Consider the following 18,179-nt stretch of genomic DNA (forward strand, 5'->3'; position numbering starts at 1 on the left):
CCTCTGCCAGCGCTCAGTTTCACACCTCACCTAGCCTGTATGTGTGAGGGCTCCGAGCGGACGCCAAGACACCCCCAGCTCCACATTCCCTACACTTGCTGGCTGGTACACGACCTCGGCCTCGGGACAGGCCGACCTGATCTACAAGCCTACGCTTAAGGATGGAGGCCGCTAAGCAGAAGCCTTCCAGGTCCCTCCCAAAGTCACCCTTGTGAGGAGAGACATTTTCGGCGAAGGAAGGAACGAAAACGGATCGGGAGGGGGGGAGGCCCGCGTACACCATCTTTACTCACAATTAAAGCGGGATAAAAATGTGTCCGTTGAAAAGGATGGAGTAAACGTTCCTTGTTAGAATAGCCAAGATGATGATTTGGGAATAATTATTGGTTTTAGAGTGCATTTGATATAACCGATGCTCCACAGGCCACTCCGAGGCTCTATAGGCCACTCCTATTGATGTTAACTATTTTAAGGGTCCTGCCTAGGCCACGACCTTGCACCCACTTTCCAAAAATCCCAGTGGGACTTTCCTCTTGAGTAGACATGAGCAGGATTGGGCTATATCCTTTTACACCCACATCATAGTTCTGGGCTTACTTTTCCTCTTTGGTATCTTCCAGCTATTCTGAGACTACGATTTCCAGAATTCCCAGCCAAGCCGTTTGGCAAGTGGGTGAGTATTCTTCCGTAACCCAACCCAAGTCTGATCATTTTTGCGGAAAATTTGGCAAAGCCTTTTTTCTGCTTAACAGTTCGAGCATTTGTGAAATGTCCATCTTTTCTCCACATTCTGTAAAGCAGTGTTTCTCAACCTTGGCAACTTGAAGATGTCCGGACTTCAACTCCCAGAATTCCCCAGCCAGCATTCGCTGGCTGGGGTATTCTGGGAGTTGAAGTCCGGACATCTTCAAATTGCCAAGGTTGAGAAACACTGCTGTAAAGGACTCGAATCTTTCGCATCTGCCTATACACCCTCCCTCCCTCCCTGTTATTAGCATGATTATTTTCAATGAGACTGAACCTCCAGGTAGCTTTTGGAATTATTGATAAACGTGCGGATATAGAGAGATATATTTATTTTCTATGGGTAACACTTTCCCACTTAATCGCAAGGAAAAGTGAGAGCAATAACAACATTACACAACTGTACGTTTCCGATGGCCTTTCTCTGGCTTGCTGGCATTCTCTTTCGGGGTTTTTGGGAAACTCTACAATTAATAAGTTAAAGAATTTGTACATAAATATTTGTCTAGGGTCCCTATAATATCTACAACACAGAAATCTACAGAAATGACAAACTTGTACAAACACTACACTGAGTGCAATTATTATATAACATTTCAAATATACAAAGCTCAGGGTTTTTTTTCTTTTTCGTATTTTTTAATAACAATGGTATGTACAGTATCGAGTATCACAGTATAGTAACTTAAACAGTCCATATGCTAACATTATATTTCCCTTTGGTTTACTATAAAACCCTTGGTTGATATGATCGGTGGACAAGAGACCAGACCCGCCCCTCCCCAAGTGCTTTACTTCGCTTTGACCCAGCCTTGGCTCTGTCAGCAAGCATCTTTTCTGGGTTGTTTTCTTAGCAATCTCACCAACCTCCCGGTCTTCTCTCCAGCCTCCCGCAACTCGGGCAAGTGCTTTCCTGACCAAGTCGCCGATTTAGCAAGGAAAAAAACTCCCGGCCGAGGAAGGGTGGACTCCTGCGGATTGGCCCAAGGGAAGCCGCAGAAGTGGCGCCTCCCCGCCTTCTGTCCCTTCCAGAAAGCGTGTGTCCATTGGCTTCCCTCCCGTTTTGGTCTTGGATTCGTGCCTCGGCCGATTTGCCCACCAACCCCCACGGGAGCGGCTTAGCACACCTCTTTGCCCGCGCTGTTCCCGGGGAGGATATTGAGCTGCGTGAGCTGCGCCGCGTGCTCCTTGGCTTTCAGGCGCAACGCCGCAATGCTGGAGGCGCGCCGGTCCGCTGCCGCGGTGGCCGGGTCAGAGAGGCCGCTCGATTGCACGGCGTTGTCCACAACAGGGGCTGGCTGTCGCAGCAGAGCAGCCGCAGTGGAAGCGCTAGTCAGCGGGGCCATGGTGGAAAAGAGCCTGCAAGCAAAGGAGACGCGGGACAGTCAGTCTTAAAGATAGCCGAAAGTCCCGCAGTTGCTTTTTTTGGTGGCGAGAAGGGGCAGCCATTCGGTTTCAGATTTATTCTTTTTGCAGGACAGACGGCTTTTCAGACCTCCAAAAATCGGGAAGGCCAACCTCGAACTGGAGGAGCCTGATTAGGAAATCGCAGGAGAACGAGGAAGTCTCTTTTTGCGTTCGCTTTCTGGCCTCCTCCCGAACCGGGGACTGAATCCCGCATTTCCCCTATTTAGGGCGCCTCTTCTGCCTGCTTGAACGCTTCTGACGGGACAGCCTTCGCGAGCCCTTCTGAACCCGAAAGTTGTGGGAGGAGGCTCGAGAAAGAGGAAGATTGAAAAGCCCCGATGCCTGCGAGCAGAGTCGCGTTTATAGGTTGGTAGGTCGGTCGTGTATTGGCGACAGTACCTCGCTTCAAGAAACTAGCAATAGATCGGAACGGGCTTGCACGGAGAGCGAGGCTAGGCAACGAGACAGATGTCGGCTGCCTCGGCTCTTCTCGCCCCTTCTCTCCAACCTACGACTAGGGTGGCTTTCGATAGACCTTAACTGCGCTACCCTAACTTGCGTTCGCCCTCTTAATTAGGGTGTCAGTCTGTGGCAACCCTGCTCCGTCTTATGAGAAACCTCCCGGCGCCCGGATGCCCAAAGCGGCGCCCGCCTCTCGGCTTCGCTGCCGCGCAGATCCCCCTCCCCAGCGGGGAGTGCCGTTCTAGCGGATTGCCTCACAGCGGAACTCCAATTACGCTCCGGCAACGCCTAGCAATGACACAATCTGCGGCATGCTTTTCCTACTTCTTTTTTCGCCTGTATTTCTCCCGGTGCTATTCAGCTGACCCCCTTTGACCGGCACGTCGAGAGACACGAGCTCTCCATTAACCAAGGAGGTGATTACTGACATCAGCGCGGCGAGGAATTGAACTGCGGGCCTGGAAGGCAACGGGAGGGACCAACTAAGACCAAACTGGCTAGGCTCTGGGACAGGCTGCCGAAGCTGGCGCCTGGTTCCCGTCGGGAGTGGCTTCTGTCCCCAGCTCACCCGCCGTGCTCAGAGAGAGGCTTTATACAGTTCAACTCAGAATGGCCGCCCTGGCCTTGGCTAGGCTAAACTTCTGCAGCCTTTCGTTTGTAGAATGGAGGCCGAGAGCAACTGCGGGGAGGGGGAGCGGTAGACCTGCAGTACTAATCTTCCTCAATTTGGGAACTTCGTGGTTAGTCCCGCAGCTCTGGGGAATCTGATAGGTGTAGTAGATAGAAACCGAAGCCGTTTGAAATCGCCTGCACATCTTCCTAAAAACGTTGCTTATTAAGAGTAAAGGGAAATCTCCCTCAAGAGGATGAGGGAGGTTTTTTTTTCTCCCTGCACCCACCCTGCTCCTTTACTTTCAGGGCTGCCCATTAAAATATGTTCAGCGAGCTTTTTGCAACTAATTCTTTCAATGTTTTTGGCGGGAGGAAGCGAGCTGCAACACCAGGCAGCGTAGAGTTTAAAGAAAAGCATTAAAGCGCGGGAACAGCGTGATCAGTAGGGGGCGTAGTAACGTTTGGGAAATCGACTCATTCTACTTGTAGAGAGGAAACAGAAACAGTTTCATTTTCATTGGTAGACATTCCCCGCCCCTTAAAATCTTAATTTAACTTGGATTTCCATTCATCCTTCAAAAGATAATTTTGTTTTAAGTGTCGTCGTACCCCAATGAATACATTTTCCCTTTATTCTCCTGTTAATATTTCCCTTGTATTTTCATCTTTTCAGTTTTAATAAACTCGGTACTGTCTCGTTGTCTATTTAATTAGCTCCAGGCTTTTTATCTCATTGTTTGAATTTATCTAAGAAAATGCAACTACAGAATCGCCCTCCCCCCCCTGCCTGATTTATATTTTTTCTATCCAGCTGATTGCCGTCCAAGCTAGGGAACTTGGCTGCCTCTCTCGAACACAGAGTTTTCAGTTGCATTGAGTTTAATTAAATATGGCCCACCTATGATTTCCCTCTCCCCACTTAATGTCAATGTATATTGCAGTTCTTTCTGTAAGCATTTGGAGTAAAATACTCTTATTATAGGGAAATAATTCCCAACCTCTAGATCATGGGGCAGAAGGATACCCAACTTCTAACAGATGTTTAAACTTAAATCGTCGAAACACACTTGCCAAAGCTTTTATAGATCGCTGTCCAGTTAGAACATAAAAAATCAGACGTTTGCACGAGGTTTTTTTTCCATCAAATCCATAATTTAAAAAATGGGGACTCCTAAAATGTGCAACCCTCCTCAAAGAGGCTGAACTCTTACAGCCTCCCAAATGGAATTCTTTAGCTACATGAGGTGAATAGGTTGGACCACCATTCTTACGGCAGCCAGGCCTACATTGGGTACAGAGAACTTCCGAGTAATCGCAGCCAGGGCTAGACAGCAAATCTGGGAGGTTGAAAAAGGCACATCCATCGCTCCCCCCGCCCCGTTTTCATGGATGTAATCTTGGCACTGAAATTCTTAGATTTTTTTTAAATATCCGTGTTCCAAATGCTTAGGAGGAAGGGTTCCACCCATCTTCCACAAGAACCAACTTTTCCCTAGCTCCGCCCCTTTGACTTCAGAAATAGGTGCTTCTGGATCTACACAGCACATGCGTACTCCTAGGAAATCCCCTCTCACTTTACCCTTGTGCAAGTTCAGCACCTATTCTGTGGTCCTCCGCTGACCAATTGGGAGGAAGGCACCAGGTGCGGGGTGGGGAGTTTACCTGCCAAAAGCTGGGCTGATGAAAGCCGGGTGCCGAAATACAGCCGCTCCCAGGAAAGTGCTGAGGCCTAGCGGGGTGCTGCTGGGGGGCAAGGCTGCAGAGCCCGGAGGTGGAGGTGGGAGGCTGGGAAAGGCGGCAGCAGCGGCGGCGGCGGCGGCGGCCGTCCAGGCAGAGTCGAGAGCTGGGTGGTGAGGAGGGAAAGGACTAGCATCAAGGTAGGGACTGAGCGGATGAGATGCCGACAGCGGGCCAGGGAAAGGAAGGCCGGGTGGGTGGCTTTGAGCACCGGCCTTTTCCCTCTTCCGCCATTTGGCTCTCCGGTTCTGGAACCAGACCTGGAAGCCAAAAGAAAACAAGGGGCAAGGCGATTAGTAAGCGCGGCCCTTCCCGCTCCTGTTCCTCGGCGGCCAGCAAACGATCTTCAGAAGCCCGATCACCTGATCACTGAGACATTGCGGAGGACAGCCAACAAGAGACCGGTTCCTAACCTGGCCAGAACCGTCCAGCAGGGGAAACGGTGAAAGCTTGCCGGGGTAGTTACTCCAGAAAGCCACCCAGTAATCTACTTTTCTGGCAGAGATAGAAAGAAATGCCCCTCCATCTCTTGGAAACAGTTATGAAATCTGTCTAATAGACTATGGGTTTCTCATCTATTCTCTAGAGGACGCGAAGAAAATTGGTCCTTTTATTTATTAAGAGAAGTAAGCCAAGGCTGCAGGGTGAATGGATCAAAAACTCCTTCACTCTGTATAAATCAAAAACAAAGATTCACCTAAGTCACCTAAATTTGAGATATTGAGCAGCTTTTTTATGGTTTCCCGAGAAATCAGCACTGCAGATAATAAGATTCTAACAGATAGAGACCGACTTATTCTCAAGTTTTCCTATTCAAAAGTAAAAAAAAAGTTGTAAAAAAACTACTTTTAATTATATCATTAATGCAGCATTTCTTTTTTAACCTTTTTGAGGGGATTTAGACTGTTAGCCCTGGCTGGTAAATATATATCGTCCTCCTGTCTTCAATGTATAAAGGAAACTCTTGGACATATATAAACAATAAATTATTCTGATTATTTATGTTCTGTTGATGTCTATTCTTTATCTATCCCTTTAAAGCAGACTGAGCCATCAGAACGAGCTTTTAAAATACATTTCTCATAGTAGAAATAGGCACTTTGTTACTGGTTCTCTATTGGAGGAGTTTCTCTGATGTAGTCTTTTTCTCTCTGCTCTAGATCTGCAATTCCATCCCCTGGTAGTCTCGCCAATGACTGGGGATAGTGAATGGGAAGTATATACTACTGCATAAGACACATGCTGCAATATTCAATAAGCGATATCTAATGTTTCCTGATATATTTAAAACTTTACATGTAACTATCTCTATCCTTCCCTTTCTCAGTGCCAAATGTTTTGGCAAATGTTTGAATGCTTTTGGCAACTTAGGTGGCAGGTTAAACATTTTAAAGACTTTGATACTTGAGAGAATTAATAACAGTAAATAATCTTTTGCAGCTATTCATCTGCAGCATTATTAATAATCTCTGCAGGTCTGCCCTTCCTCTATTATTTCCTGAGAAAGAGCAAAAGAGAAACCTGTTCATCCCTATGTTTTTTTAACCAAAACTTGGCTAAATGAATTTCCATAAAGTAACTAATATTATTTTTTATCAGATATTCGCATATTTTGTCCTGTTGTAAAGTGATGTAGCATAGTCACCTTAACAATTACAACAATGTGAAAGAACAGGAAATGAGAATTTGCTTTCTAAGAATTTTGATTCCATTTCCACCAAATAAAAGAGTTTGAGAAAGAGAAAGAAGGAAAGCATTATAAGTGGCAACAAATGTGACTTCCTTGCATAGCTCTGATTTGCTCTAATCACCTCCAAGAAGGCCCTCCTTATAGCCCTACCACAGCCAGCCCAGGAACTGAGCATTAAGGCAATGAAAATGTTGTTATCTTCCAGTGCGCCTTTCCTGTTTCCAACTCAATTAACAATGTCCCCCACCATTCTGCCTCATTGAATTAATGTCTGAGTATACCCAAAGGTAAACCAAAAGATTCTAATAATTCATATTCTCCTTAATTACATCTTCTCCCATGAATGAGAACAAAGGGAGGGTGAGAAAGAAAGACGGTGATGAGGGGAAGGGGGGGTGTCTCAGTTTCTTGCTCACTCTCTTTTTTAGTTATTTAACTTTCCCACGACTCATTCCCCTGAGCTGAAAATCCTGAGTTGCTGTCACATCTCTGTTTGACAATAGAGAAATGTGTCAACAGAGAGGAGGGAACTGAGCTCTTCATTAGCTCCTCTAATGCGAGAAGCTGTTGTGTATTAAATGAGCCATATGGAATTTATGATGCTTTTGCTGCACTTGGCTTTCTGTGTAAAGTGATTTGCTCAGCACAGAGCCCAAAGACCGAGCCATCTGTTAGGGGGTATGGTTGCAGAGGCAACTCTGCCTCCCACCCAACCTACTTGAATTACCTAGCATGCTCAAGCCCAAAAGGAAATCAGGAGTAATAGCTGGCTCTCAGAGATTGAGGCGGCGGTTGAGAAGAAAGCCCCCTGTTCTCTTCTGAGTCCTCTTTGCTCTTGCACCAACATGCCTGGCTTACTCTTTGAGATATTTTTGGAGAGGCTAAAAATTGCCATAAATGTTAATTGCAGTGGGGAAAGAAAGGAAGGTTTATTGGGGGCTTCCTGGACATTGTCTCCGAAAGTAAAAATTGGAGAAGCACCGCAGTTGCCTCCATTTTTAAACTTAATTTGGGGTGGACGAAAGAGGATGAATCCAAGAGGATGACATCAATGATTAAGCATTTCGTTTTGCCCTACTAAGAAGCTCCCATGTCCAACTGATACCTGGCTCCCACATCAATTTCCAACCCCTCCCCCTTCGACTCACCTGCACTCTGGCTTCAGTCAGATCCAGGCGCATCGCCAGCTCTTCCCTGAGAGGGAAAGAAGTACAAGACAGGTGCTCAGGTGAATCTCTGAAGGGGTCCGGGAACAGGTACAGTGAGGTAGAAACTGCAGAAGTCCATGGTTCAGTTCGACCTTCTCATCTCTTGCTCAAATCAAAGCAACCACACCTGCCCAGCTCCGCATCAAATTAAGCCCCTGCTTTTTGTCTTAAAGTCTTTTGGTGGTGGTGGGATATCCCACAATTTGAAGTTTCCCTGGACCATCCTTCCTCTCCGTTCCTGGGTCAAAGCTGGAAATATTTTACCCTAAGCGTCAAGCTCGCTGACTGGTATCAGATGGCCCAGATAGGCTTCACCTGTTGATTTTCCCCAAGCTCAATTTACTTACTATTCCCCTTTTCTCCACAAAGAAAGGACGTGCGAAAGAGGGCAGCGTTCCCCAGAAGGAGTCAAGCCCGAGCCCACCTCCTCTCTGGCATCTCCAGCAAGGCCTTTAACGAAGGCTCCCACCTCCAAATACCACGCTGCAGCGCAGGGGAGATCTATTGAGCTGCAACACGAGCCCTTCATTGCGGTGATTATTGCAACAATTAAAGCAAATCTGAAACCATTAGGATGTTAGGGAACTGCTCACAATCTGTTTATTTCGAATTTGAGCGACTCCCGGGATAATTGGCTCTCCCTCCACTCGGAAGAAAAGCGCAGTGCCGGCCAAAGTGGGAGTCTGGCCGGACTCGAGAAGAAAAAATAACCAGCGCCTTCGGGCTGCCAAAAAGGAAGCCCCCGGACCGAACTGCAGGAACTATTTAAAGAACCCAGTACATTTCTGCACTGACGTGTGTCCGGGACAGTGGAAAAACCGACATCACCCCCATGTTCATATATCGCGATTTTGGCACTGGAATCAGACTTGTTTGGTGTGCTCCGCTGGCCCATTTCCAGGGAAAAGACGGAACGATTTTCTGGGTTCTGGTTAGGCTAGAGAGGTAGAGTGCGTATCAGTGACGGAGATTGGCACTGTAGTACCACAATCGAGTTTGACTGGCGGTTCAGAATAAGCAGCTATAAAAGGCTAGCGAAGAAACCGCCTTAGCAAGGGATCCGTCAGTTTCTTCCCATCATCCAAACGCAGCCCCTTTTCTTGAGGAAACAACATGCACTGTAGCAGGTTAACGAATTTAAAGGGACATCCCTCCCTCCCCCTTTCTCTCTTCCTCAGAAGAGAATAAAAGTAGAGGAAGAATCCCAGGCAATTGATAAAAAGGATAAGATCGAGTAAACTCCCGACTTTACAGACGGATACTTCCTTCGCACCCAGGGAAATTGCCTACGAACTTGGTAGAATAAGAGCTCGCTCCGGCAAAGAATTCACTTTTTTGCAGTTCAACATGAGTATACCCCTCCCCCATCTTCATTGCCCTTTAAAGGAAGGGACTGGGTTGAGTTTTATTAGCAGCGCATATTTTGTTTTATCTGTTGGCAATAGATTGGGAGCATTTGCGCTCCTGCAAAAATGAAAGAATTCGTAAGGAAAGGGCTGATTAATATTATTGATTAATTATCAATCCAGAAGGGTTAATACGACGAGTTAAGCTCACCCAAAGCAAATCTGAAGCTAAGGAAAGGCGAAGATTTTCCCTCTCAAAATGCAAATATTCAGGAAACCATTTTACTAAATATTTGGATGGAGGCTGGCACCGAAAGTTCCGCCCAGCCCTTCAGAAAATTCGGTAGTTCTCAGCTTGACCGGAGTTTCCTTTCTAAGTTGATACGCATCCAAAGAATAGCAACAGATTTCTCGTCCCCAGTTCCAATTTTTCCATCTCCTATTTTCCGGACCCCGTCCAGAAATTACTACCGTCTGCGAGCAGGCAGGCAAGCCCTTGCAGCCGCTGCCAAAATGCTCTGGCCGAACACTGCCGCCCCGTTCCATATTTTTAGCCTTCGAAAGCGGAATACTTTGATCTTTTCCTATCTGTATGTATGTGGCTTCCATTGAGAGGGCAGCTTTCCAGCTTCAACGGAAAACTGTGAAACTGATACCTGACAGACTAGCCAGAGGATCAGTGCAAAAATAGATTGGTTTGGCAACTATGTGGCCAAAAATTCGGCCACACCTATCCTTGGCAGACTAGCTTAACGCCTGAAATCCAGCGGAGACCCGGTAACTCGTAAAGGCCGCTGAATTTGGGGGAAAAGTGACTGGCCAAAGCTCGGGAATAGCGGAAGGGAGAAGCAAAGCAGGGCACAAGAATACGTTTTGTGGAGGACGACCCGAAGAATATCTGTGACGCGCATCTCCTCTTCAAATCTTTCCCACCCTTTCCAGCCCTGCAGTATCCTTTCTTATGCCTACCTGTTTTCACCTTCCGTTTCCTTCTGAACTTGTACATGCAAAACTCGAAACAAATATTTAAAAAAAACTTTCGCCCCAGAGGATTTTATGCCCAGTCGATTCGCCTTTCTTGATCTTGCAGCTCTTTCCTCATTCCTAAGAGTTCTTTCGACGTTCCATCCTGACTTAGAAACCCCTTCCCACCCTACAGCCGCTTGGAGGCTAGCTTGTCTCAGTAGTTCATTCCCTACCTGGTGAAGACGTCTGGGTAGTGGGTCTTCTGGAAGGCCCTCTCGAGCTCCTCCAACTGGTAGCTGGTGAAGGTGGTGCGATAACGGCGTTGCTTCCTCTTGAGCAACCCTTCCTCGGAATCACTGCCCGCCGACAGGCACACGCTGTCCTCACCATCCTTGCAGTCGGCCAGATCGTCTGCAGGGAGCAGTAGCTCCTCCTTGGGCAAGTCACCGGCACCCTCGCTTCCTATCGCCGTAGGCCCCACGCCAGTCCCACCCGCGGACCCCGAGCTCCGGCGGGCATCTTTGGCCTCGGTTAGTAGTTCATCGTCCTCGTCCAACTCCTCATCCACCTCCTCGGCCTCCTCTTCCTCCTCTTCCTCCTCTTCGTCGTCGTCGTCCTCCTCCAGCAGTTCCTCCCCTCGGTTTGGCCTACCGTCGGAGCTGCCGCCACCTCCAGGGCTGCTCAAGTCCTCGAGGGTACGAGCGGTACGCGCAAAGGGCGCGTTCTCCCGGTAGGACTTGCTTCGACTGATGCTGACCTGTGGCGCCTGGCTGATCTTGAGAGAGTCCCACGAAGAAGCGGTTGGCTCGGCCCGCGCCAGCAATCGGCCCCCACCAGGCCCATAGAGGCGGCGCAACTTGGGCGGCAGATGCAGCTCGCCCATCTCGAAACCGGGTGGGCTGCCCTTGCCTGGTCCTGCCAGAGACAGAGACATGCACAGATCGTCAGTCCAGTAGCTACAGATTGGCTTCTTGGCAAGAGGGGCTCCTCCTGCAAAAAGTCCCAGCGCGAGTCATCCTAACCCGCCCATCTTCCTCCTCAGCTGTCTAGGTTGAGTCAATAGAACGCAAGGAATTCCGTTGGAATCCAGACAATTCCCCATTTTTGTAATAACAGACAAAGTCTGTTTTGTTCGTAAACAGATTTCAGGCAGGTTTACAGAATATAGAACCAAGCTTATATTTGAAAGCAGCTGCAGCAAACAGCAGTGCAGGAGAACATCTCCCAACCTCATTTTGGTTTCAAACATTATTACCTTCAAATACCAACTAAAAGGAGTCTCCCTCCTCCAGCGGGCATCTGACACTTATGGGGTTCTGCCAACTTAATTTCCACATTTCTTTGGAGGTAGTAAAACAGACCCGCCCTTGAAGCCAAACCTGAAACTCCAGGTCGGAGAGAAAGTGGTTTAGAAGAAGCCGAATTCTCCCCCTTTCTCCCTTCATGAAGAAAATCAGAAGGGAGAAAGGAACATTTAATTTCCTACAAGATTTGGACACTGAACTGGAGTGCCCTCCCTCCTTCAGCCAGATGCTTTCGCCGTTCATCTAGGCCTGGCAGGCAAAGGCGCTGCCAAGTTGGAGAAAATACCCGCACAGAACTCTTGACAACGGTTGACATTTGCCATCACAACGCCACCCGTACAAACCCGTAAAGTGAGGAGAGCAGAAAAAGAAACCCTCTGTTTTGCATCCAGCCCTCCGCCCCGCCCCGTCTTCTCCCCGAGTAGTGTAAACCTTGCTAGGATTCAGCCCGGTGCACCGGAGAGAGAGATACTGAGACAATAGGGCGCATGGGGAGGGGAATTCTTCGGGACGTGATTCAACCTTCAACTGTCTGACTGCTCAACTTGGGACAGCCCGAGTTTGGGACACAGTTACTTACCGTAGAACCGCCTCCTCCCTATGCAATCCCTGGGCCAAGGGTGGAGTGGATGGGATCAGACGATATTCAGGACTGCGGGTAAGACAGGGATCTGCCTTTCATTTCTTCGAACCTATGTTCCCACCCTTTTCCACCCTTATTCCACCCTTCTCACCTTGCCCTGCCTTGTCCGGCTCCGTCCGGTTGGCCAGAGGCGACAGATTAGGAGCTGCTCCTAGCAGCCGCATCTTGCAAGGGCTCCTCCTGCCCAGGATGCTGTCGATGCAATAGGAGGAGAGCAAAGTTGGCGATTTACTTTTGCATTCGGGCCTCTCGGAGCAGTTCTCTTCTTGATATTGGCTGCTCATGGCTTTGGCTTGCTTGCACTCTCCCGGGCCGTGCGGGGGTTGAAGTTTGGCTGGGGTTGGTACCCCTCCCCCCACTAAGCAGCAGCTGAGGCTCGCCCCTCTTCCTGCCCAGGACACGAGGAACCAGGGTAGTGACTGCGCTGCAATCGCTTAGCTCTTGATTCCCTCTCCTCCACGTGCTAGAAGGCGCGCTCTGATTGGCTCTTGCCAGAGGCTGGGCAGCCTCTGGCTTCAGCCCAAGGCAAAATGCGGCCTGGATTATGGAGGAGAAGGGGAATGATACAGGTTGGACCAAGTTGGGTGGCTTTCCTGGACATCCCTTTTGCTGTAACTGGCAAGAAGAGCTGAATCACTTTTTCCATGAAAAGGAAAAGACAACCACCCTCTCCCCGAATGCTACAAGGAATGAGTAGGATGATCCCATGTAGGGTACAACACATCTCGACTGCATTGACTAAACGTAGAAACTTGTTTGCTTCAATTATATTTTGCTTACAAATTTAATTGCAATATTTAAGATAGCTTCCCGTTATTAATTTTAAGAAATACATTATTGAGACTTAGATTTTTGAATGAATCACTGGATTAATCATTACTTTCAGTCGTTGATTTTCTTTACAAAGCAAAACTAATAGTAATTTAGAGTGCAAACCCCTGCGTATCCATTCAGAAATCGATCATATTTTATTTCTCATATTCTTTATTTATCCTTAACATGAGAATGTACCTACAGACCGTAAAGGTTCTCACTTAAGAGGATAAAGCAGCCGACAAACTGAGAGGGGGAAACTTGGCAGGTCATCCAAACCAGCACATTACGGACTTCGTAATGTGCTGGTAATATGTAATTTAAATTGCTGTCGGTAGGAATTATAAAACACAGATCTTCATCACCCTTCCTGCCTGCCTGCCTGCCCTCCTCACAAAAGCAAATCCGTATCTACCTAAGATTAAAAACGAGCATCGTTGGAACAAAGCGGCACCTTCACTAAAATAATAAAACAGGGGAATTTGGAACCCAGCTATAGAGCGTATTCACCCCGGAGACAGAGGCCAAGGCTCCCTGCCTAAAGATTGAAGTTGGGCAACTGGGAAAAGCCTTTCACTTTTTTTCTAAAATAAGAACTCTTTCTTTTTGATTTATACGTTTTCGCTGCTGTTGTGCAAGAACCCAAACCAGCCGAGATCAGAAACAGCTTAGGCACTGCAAGGAACTGATGGGTAATTCCAACTGGCTTCCTCGATAGGCAAGTTCATTTTAAAGCAAACTGTAACAGGGTCAATTACTTCTTGTTTCAAAGTGACTATCTGGGAAACGTTAGGAATTAGGAATTGAAGGTCGCTGAGTAATTTACTAGGAGGGTCGGGATCAGTGCCAAAAGACTGCAAATCTGCTCTGCAGTTATTTTTATCGGTAAAGTTTTCCCGCTACCTTCTAAAGAGGAAAGCAGGCAGAGAGAGCAGCAAGGAGCAAGGAAACTATGGTTGAAATCCAGGTTTGGGACAAGGGAAAAATTCCAGACCTGGTTTTCTTCTCACTGAACCTTCCTCCCCGAGCGTGTCAATTTTTTTTTTTACAAAGATATCTACTTGAATCGCTTACAGTTCGTATTTAAAAATATAAGGATTTATAATTGGAATCTCTCTCGTGCACTCGCCCTCTTTTACTGTAATAAACATCTGGATGAAATGCTAATAGGAGAGCAGCGTTCCGGTGTCGCGGCGGCAAAACTGTTTCGCGGCGAAGTAGAGAAGCCAGGAAGGGGAGCCCGCTTCCCCAAAAGACAATTCCCCAAGGCGGGTCGTCCCCAGAGAGCTCTCCTCTCGATTCCTCTGCCCTATCTGCTCCATGCGCAGCCCGCAGTGGTTCCCAGCCGCTTATCTCCGCGGGATACTTTCACGCCGCGGTTTCGGTGGCGCTTGGTTCCATCTCCTAAGCGCCTTCCTTCCTCTGCCCTGGAAAAGTCGGGGGTCCTTTCCCTTACAGTCAACATTTGGAACCTACCCGTGCGGGTAAAGGGTTTCGTGTGGACTTTTTAAAAAGCCCCTATAAACCTTGGACTGAAGCCCAAAGCGCAACAACCGTGACCCGGCTAAAAAGTGAAACTTGAACGTCGAAGTCCATTTCAAGAGAACTCTTAAGGACGAGGCGATTCCACCTTGGCGGTTTCCTCCTCCAGAGGAGAAGCAGCGGTGGGAGGAGGGAGACGTTCCTAAGGAAGGGCGGGATCGGGCGGCAAGCGTCAATTCCTCCCGAAGGGCGAACAAGTCGGGAGACCAATCGCTGCCTACCGAGGGAATTTTATTTGCCAGAGGCAGCCCGGTTGCCAGTAGAAAGGCCCCGGCAGAGGCGGGTTTGCTCTGCGCCTCTTCCTCTTCCTCGATCCCCCTCAAGGGAGCGGTCAGAGGAGCACTGATCTCCGCTCCCCCCCCCCCGTCCCGAGCGCCGAGGCCTGAAAGGAGAAGGCGGCATGCGGAGGACGATTTCGGTCAGTAGAGCGTCAATCCGGACTGCCCTCAGGCGCCCTTTCCAGGGAAAGGCTCCATTCCGAGGGCCAATTCCCTCCGCTCCTCACTCGCCTTTCTTTTTCCGCCTCCCGGACAAACCGGGTACTTGGCGGACGCGTTTCGTTTTGCATTATCCATTCTCCCCTCGCCTTTCAGAGCCACTCTTAACGTGGCCTCGGGGCAGGCGGTGACTCTTCGGTCTCCGACGCCGAATGGCCCGCTATTGTCGGCGCATCCAACCGCCAACGCCGCCACGTTCCGAGCGCTGCCTGGTCGCCCCAGAGCCCACAGCGCCGGAGGAGCAGTGTCTAAGCCCCGTCATCCTCTCTGTGGGCTCGGCAGGAGTAGATCTGGCTCCCCCCACCCAGTTTGTTGGATAAAAAATAGGGTCGCCCAAGAATGGCCAAAATGCTGAATGTCGTAGTTAGTATTCTGTTACCCCTCATCCTGTTCCCAGGGGCCTCTCAAAACTCCCAACATCAGTCTGACCCGCGAGAGCGATCGTGGCAAGGCAAGGAAGGGAAGTGAAAGTGAATCACTAGATAGTTTTCAGGAAAACTCTTAAGGTTTAGTCAGCCAAAGGAAATGAAACTCCTTTGATTTGTCCGCATTTACTTCTTTTAGTTATTCGCTTAAATCCGCGCAAAGCTCCCGCTTCTTTGCTTGGCGTTTCCATCCAGCTGGCCCGTGCCTGCTGAGAGAGGCCTGTCTGGGTGAAAAGAAGACTCTACTTCTAGATGTGGTAAAAGCTGAAAATTCAGCCGAGTCTGCCACTTCTCCCTCCGGGAAGCCGAGAAGCGGCTCATCTCGAATCTAGCGGTTTTTGCCGCGGCAGGAGGCGGGCGGCAGGGGGGAGGGGTAGCGTACACCCCGCATTGCACGTCGACATTCCTGAAGATTTTTCAGCAACTTTCTCCGTAAAGATCCCCCACATACCCATCAGAACAATTAAACAAGCAAGGCCCAAAATCAGAACTGATGCCGTCGATCTATCCGCTTCTGGAATCCCCTACAACTAGGCGATTCTTCCCCTGCACATTTTTAGTTTTCTGGATTCTCAATCCTTCCTGCCTTCCGGCCAACGACTTTCCTGTAACCATCTATTTTTTCCCTACACTAATCCTAATTTAACCCCGAACTATCTTATTGTAACCTTTTGGAGAAGTGCAGGGAAAACAACGGTGCAGTGATCCAAATAATACAAAATGATTAGAGTTTTACTCAGAGGAGGTAAGAATTTTCCTCCTCCAACTGGAGCCAAGGGATACTGACAGCTGTGGCTGAGGCAGCAGGAGCAAGTTGCTTTGGCCAAGATGAACAACCTTAGGTGGGGCTTTCCACTTCAGCTCTTATGCACCCTACACCTCTGCTAGTGTTTTGAGAAAGGGCACTTTTGCCTACTTTCAGTTCAAAGCTCCACCCTTGCATAGGGCAATGCTCTTGTGCAAAATGATTGGAAACAAGGCAAATGCTCTGCGTAGCCTGAAAGATGTGCCAGGTTCCATGAGCCACACTAGGAAAGGAAATTGCAGACTGCTCTGAGCATTATTGGGTCCCACTGATGTTTTTATGGGGGAATGCAATGCAATACAGGGATGAAGTTTTTGTCCAGCAAAGATGAACATCATCTTGATTTTAATAAGAGCCTAAAAGTGGTACCTCCCTTTTACTTGTAGCCAGAAATGAAAGAAGATCAGAAAAGGTGTCTGGTTAAATATACTGTAACCTGTTTCAAGAAGCAATTTCTGATGTTTTCATTTATTGTAATGGCTTTATTAAAATATTTACATGCTGGTTATTCTTTTAGTATTGTGTCCATCCTCCACATATCCTTTTAAACAAGATTCCATACTAAACGTTATGTGTTGGATTTACCAATGTAGGAATTCCACAACCAAAAGATCATGCCTTAGCTCAGTTAGCTCAAATGGTGGAATAGTCCTCATTGGTTTGCCAGACCTGAAAAAAAATCCAAATACAAGATATATTTATTCCCACATTTACTTATTTTATTTATTCATTAGAATTTTTCAAACAAAAATGAGAACAATAATAAAAGAAAAAAATGTAATGACAGACCCGATAGGCACATCAGTGCACTTATGCATGCCCCCTCTATTGACCACTTAAGTATGATATATGATGTATGATGTATGAAGGAGACAGCAGCATTCCAGCTTTGACAGTCTGCTCTCAGCTGAAAGAAGATCTCATCACATCTTGTTGGTTGTGTAAAAATGCTGTTACTTTTTGTTTTTGTCAGAAATAGTTACTTTTTAACAACAACCATTGTTGTTTTTGGTTTTAAAGAGTTAAAATGATTGAATGAATAAGATTTAAAAATAGGAAGTTGTTGTTATCCTTTAATGGCCATTAAAAATTAATTTCTGCGGATGCAATCCTGCTTACATGTAGTTAAATACCAATAAAATATTTCCTAAAGATGTTGAGAAGATCAGGAAGAGAAAAAAAATAAAAGAGGAACATCAGTTTTTAAAGGACTAAATGAACTTTTAAATATGTGCAAGGACACAGACTGAAAAGGAATCTTCTCCAAAGCACCTGTGGGTAGGACAAGAAGGGAAGGGTGGAAACTAATCAAGAAGAGAAGCAACTTAGAACTAAGGAGAAATTTCCTCACAGTTAGAACAATTAATCAGTAGAGCAACTTGCCTCCAGAAGTTGTGAATGCTCCAGCACTGGAAGTTTGGATAACCACTTGTCTGAAGTGGTGTAGTGTTTCCTGCCTAAGCAGGGGGTTGGACTAGAACAGTGTTTCCCAACCTTGGCAATCTGAAGATGTCCGGACTTCAACTCCCAGAATTCCCCAGCCAGCATTCGCTGGCTGGGGAATTCTGGGAGTTGAAGTCCGGACATCTTCAAGTTGCCAAGGTTGGGAAACACTGGACTAGAAGACCTCCAAGGTCCCTTCCAACTCTGTTATTCTATTCTATTCTACTCTATTCTATGAATAGTGATGGAACTATTTGTAAAAAGGTCCGTTTGTAAAAATAAGTATTTGATAAGCCCTGACATCCGCCTTGCAGAGGAATATTTTTGAAGACAGATTGATTTCCATCTCTATGGTGAGCTAATTGTATAATGGGCTAAGTAATTGTATAATTTATTTCCTATTCCTGTTTTAAATATCTCAAGGAAGAGGGAGGCTGCCTTTGGGGAAAGTGCAAAGAGTAAGCATAAAGGTTATAGCTAATGAGCTTGCTTTCCTATTAGTGTAATGAAACCATATTTGTCTCTGTGTGTGTGT

At 47.4% G+C, this 18,179-nt stretch overlaps 1 protein-coding gene across 1 annotated transcript; it reads right to left on the reverse strand.

The window, feature by feature from the left end:
• Nucleotides 1-1,069: 1,069 nt before the first annotated feature.
• On the reverse strand, nucleotides 1,070-12,502 carry ARX (aristaless related homeobox). Its single transcript, XM_014076052.2, has 5 exons — nucleotides 12,211-12,502; nucleotides 10,406-11,087; nucleotides 7,801-7,846; nucleotides 4,888-5,222; nucleotides 1,070-2,103 (listed from the first exon to the last, which is right to left on the reverse strand). Exons 1-5 carry the CDS (start codon nucleotides 12,401-12,403, stop codon nucleotides 1,863-1,865), a joined length of 1,497 nt encoding a protein of 498 aa, XP_013931527.2. The 5' UTR covers nucleotides 12,404-12,502; the 3' UTR covers nucleotides 1,070-1,862.
• Between the last annotated feature and the right edge of the window lie 5,677 nt (nucleotides 12,503-18,179).

This window comes from Thamnophis sirtalis, unplaced genomic scaffold (genome assembly GCF_051295495.1).
Source record: "Thamnophis sirtalis isolate CommonGarterSnake01/CBP01778 unplaced genomic scaffold, rThaSir2_p1.2 scaffold_12, whole genome shotgun sequence".
Classification (NCBI taxonomy): domain Eukaryota; kingdom Metazoa; phylum Chordata; class Lepidosauria; order Squamata; family Natricidae; genus Thamnophis; species Thamnophis sirtalis.

Bases quoted from the DNA above. Each gene is read 5' to 3' on its own strand.
- ARX (XM_014076052.2), bottom strand. From the start codon at position 12,403: ATGAGCAGCCAATATCAAGAAGAGAACTGCTCCGAGAGGCCCGAATGC. The intron at 7,847-10,405 runs GTAGGGAATGAA...TTTCCCTCTCAG, and splicing joins TACCCAGACGTCTTCACCAG to GGAAGAGCTGGCGATGCGCC. The intron at 2,104-4,887 runs GTAAACTCCCCA...CTTTGCTTGCAG, and splicing joins ATCAGCCCAGCTTTTGGCAG to GCTCTTTTCCACCATGGCCC.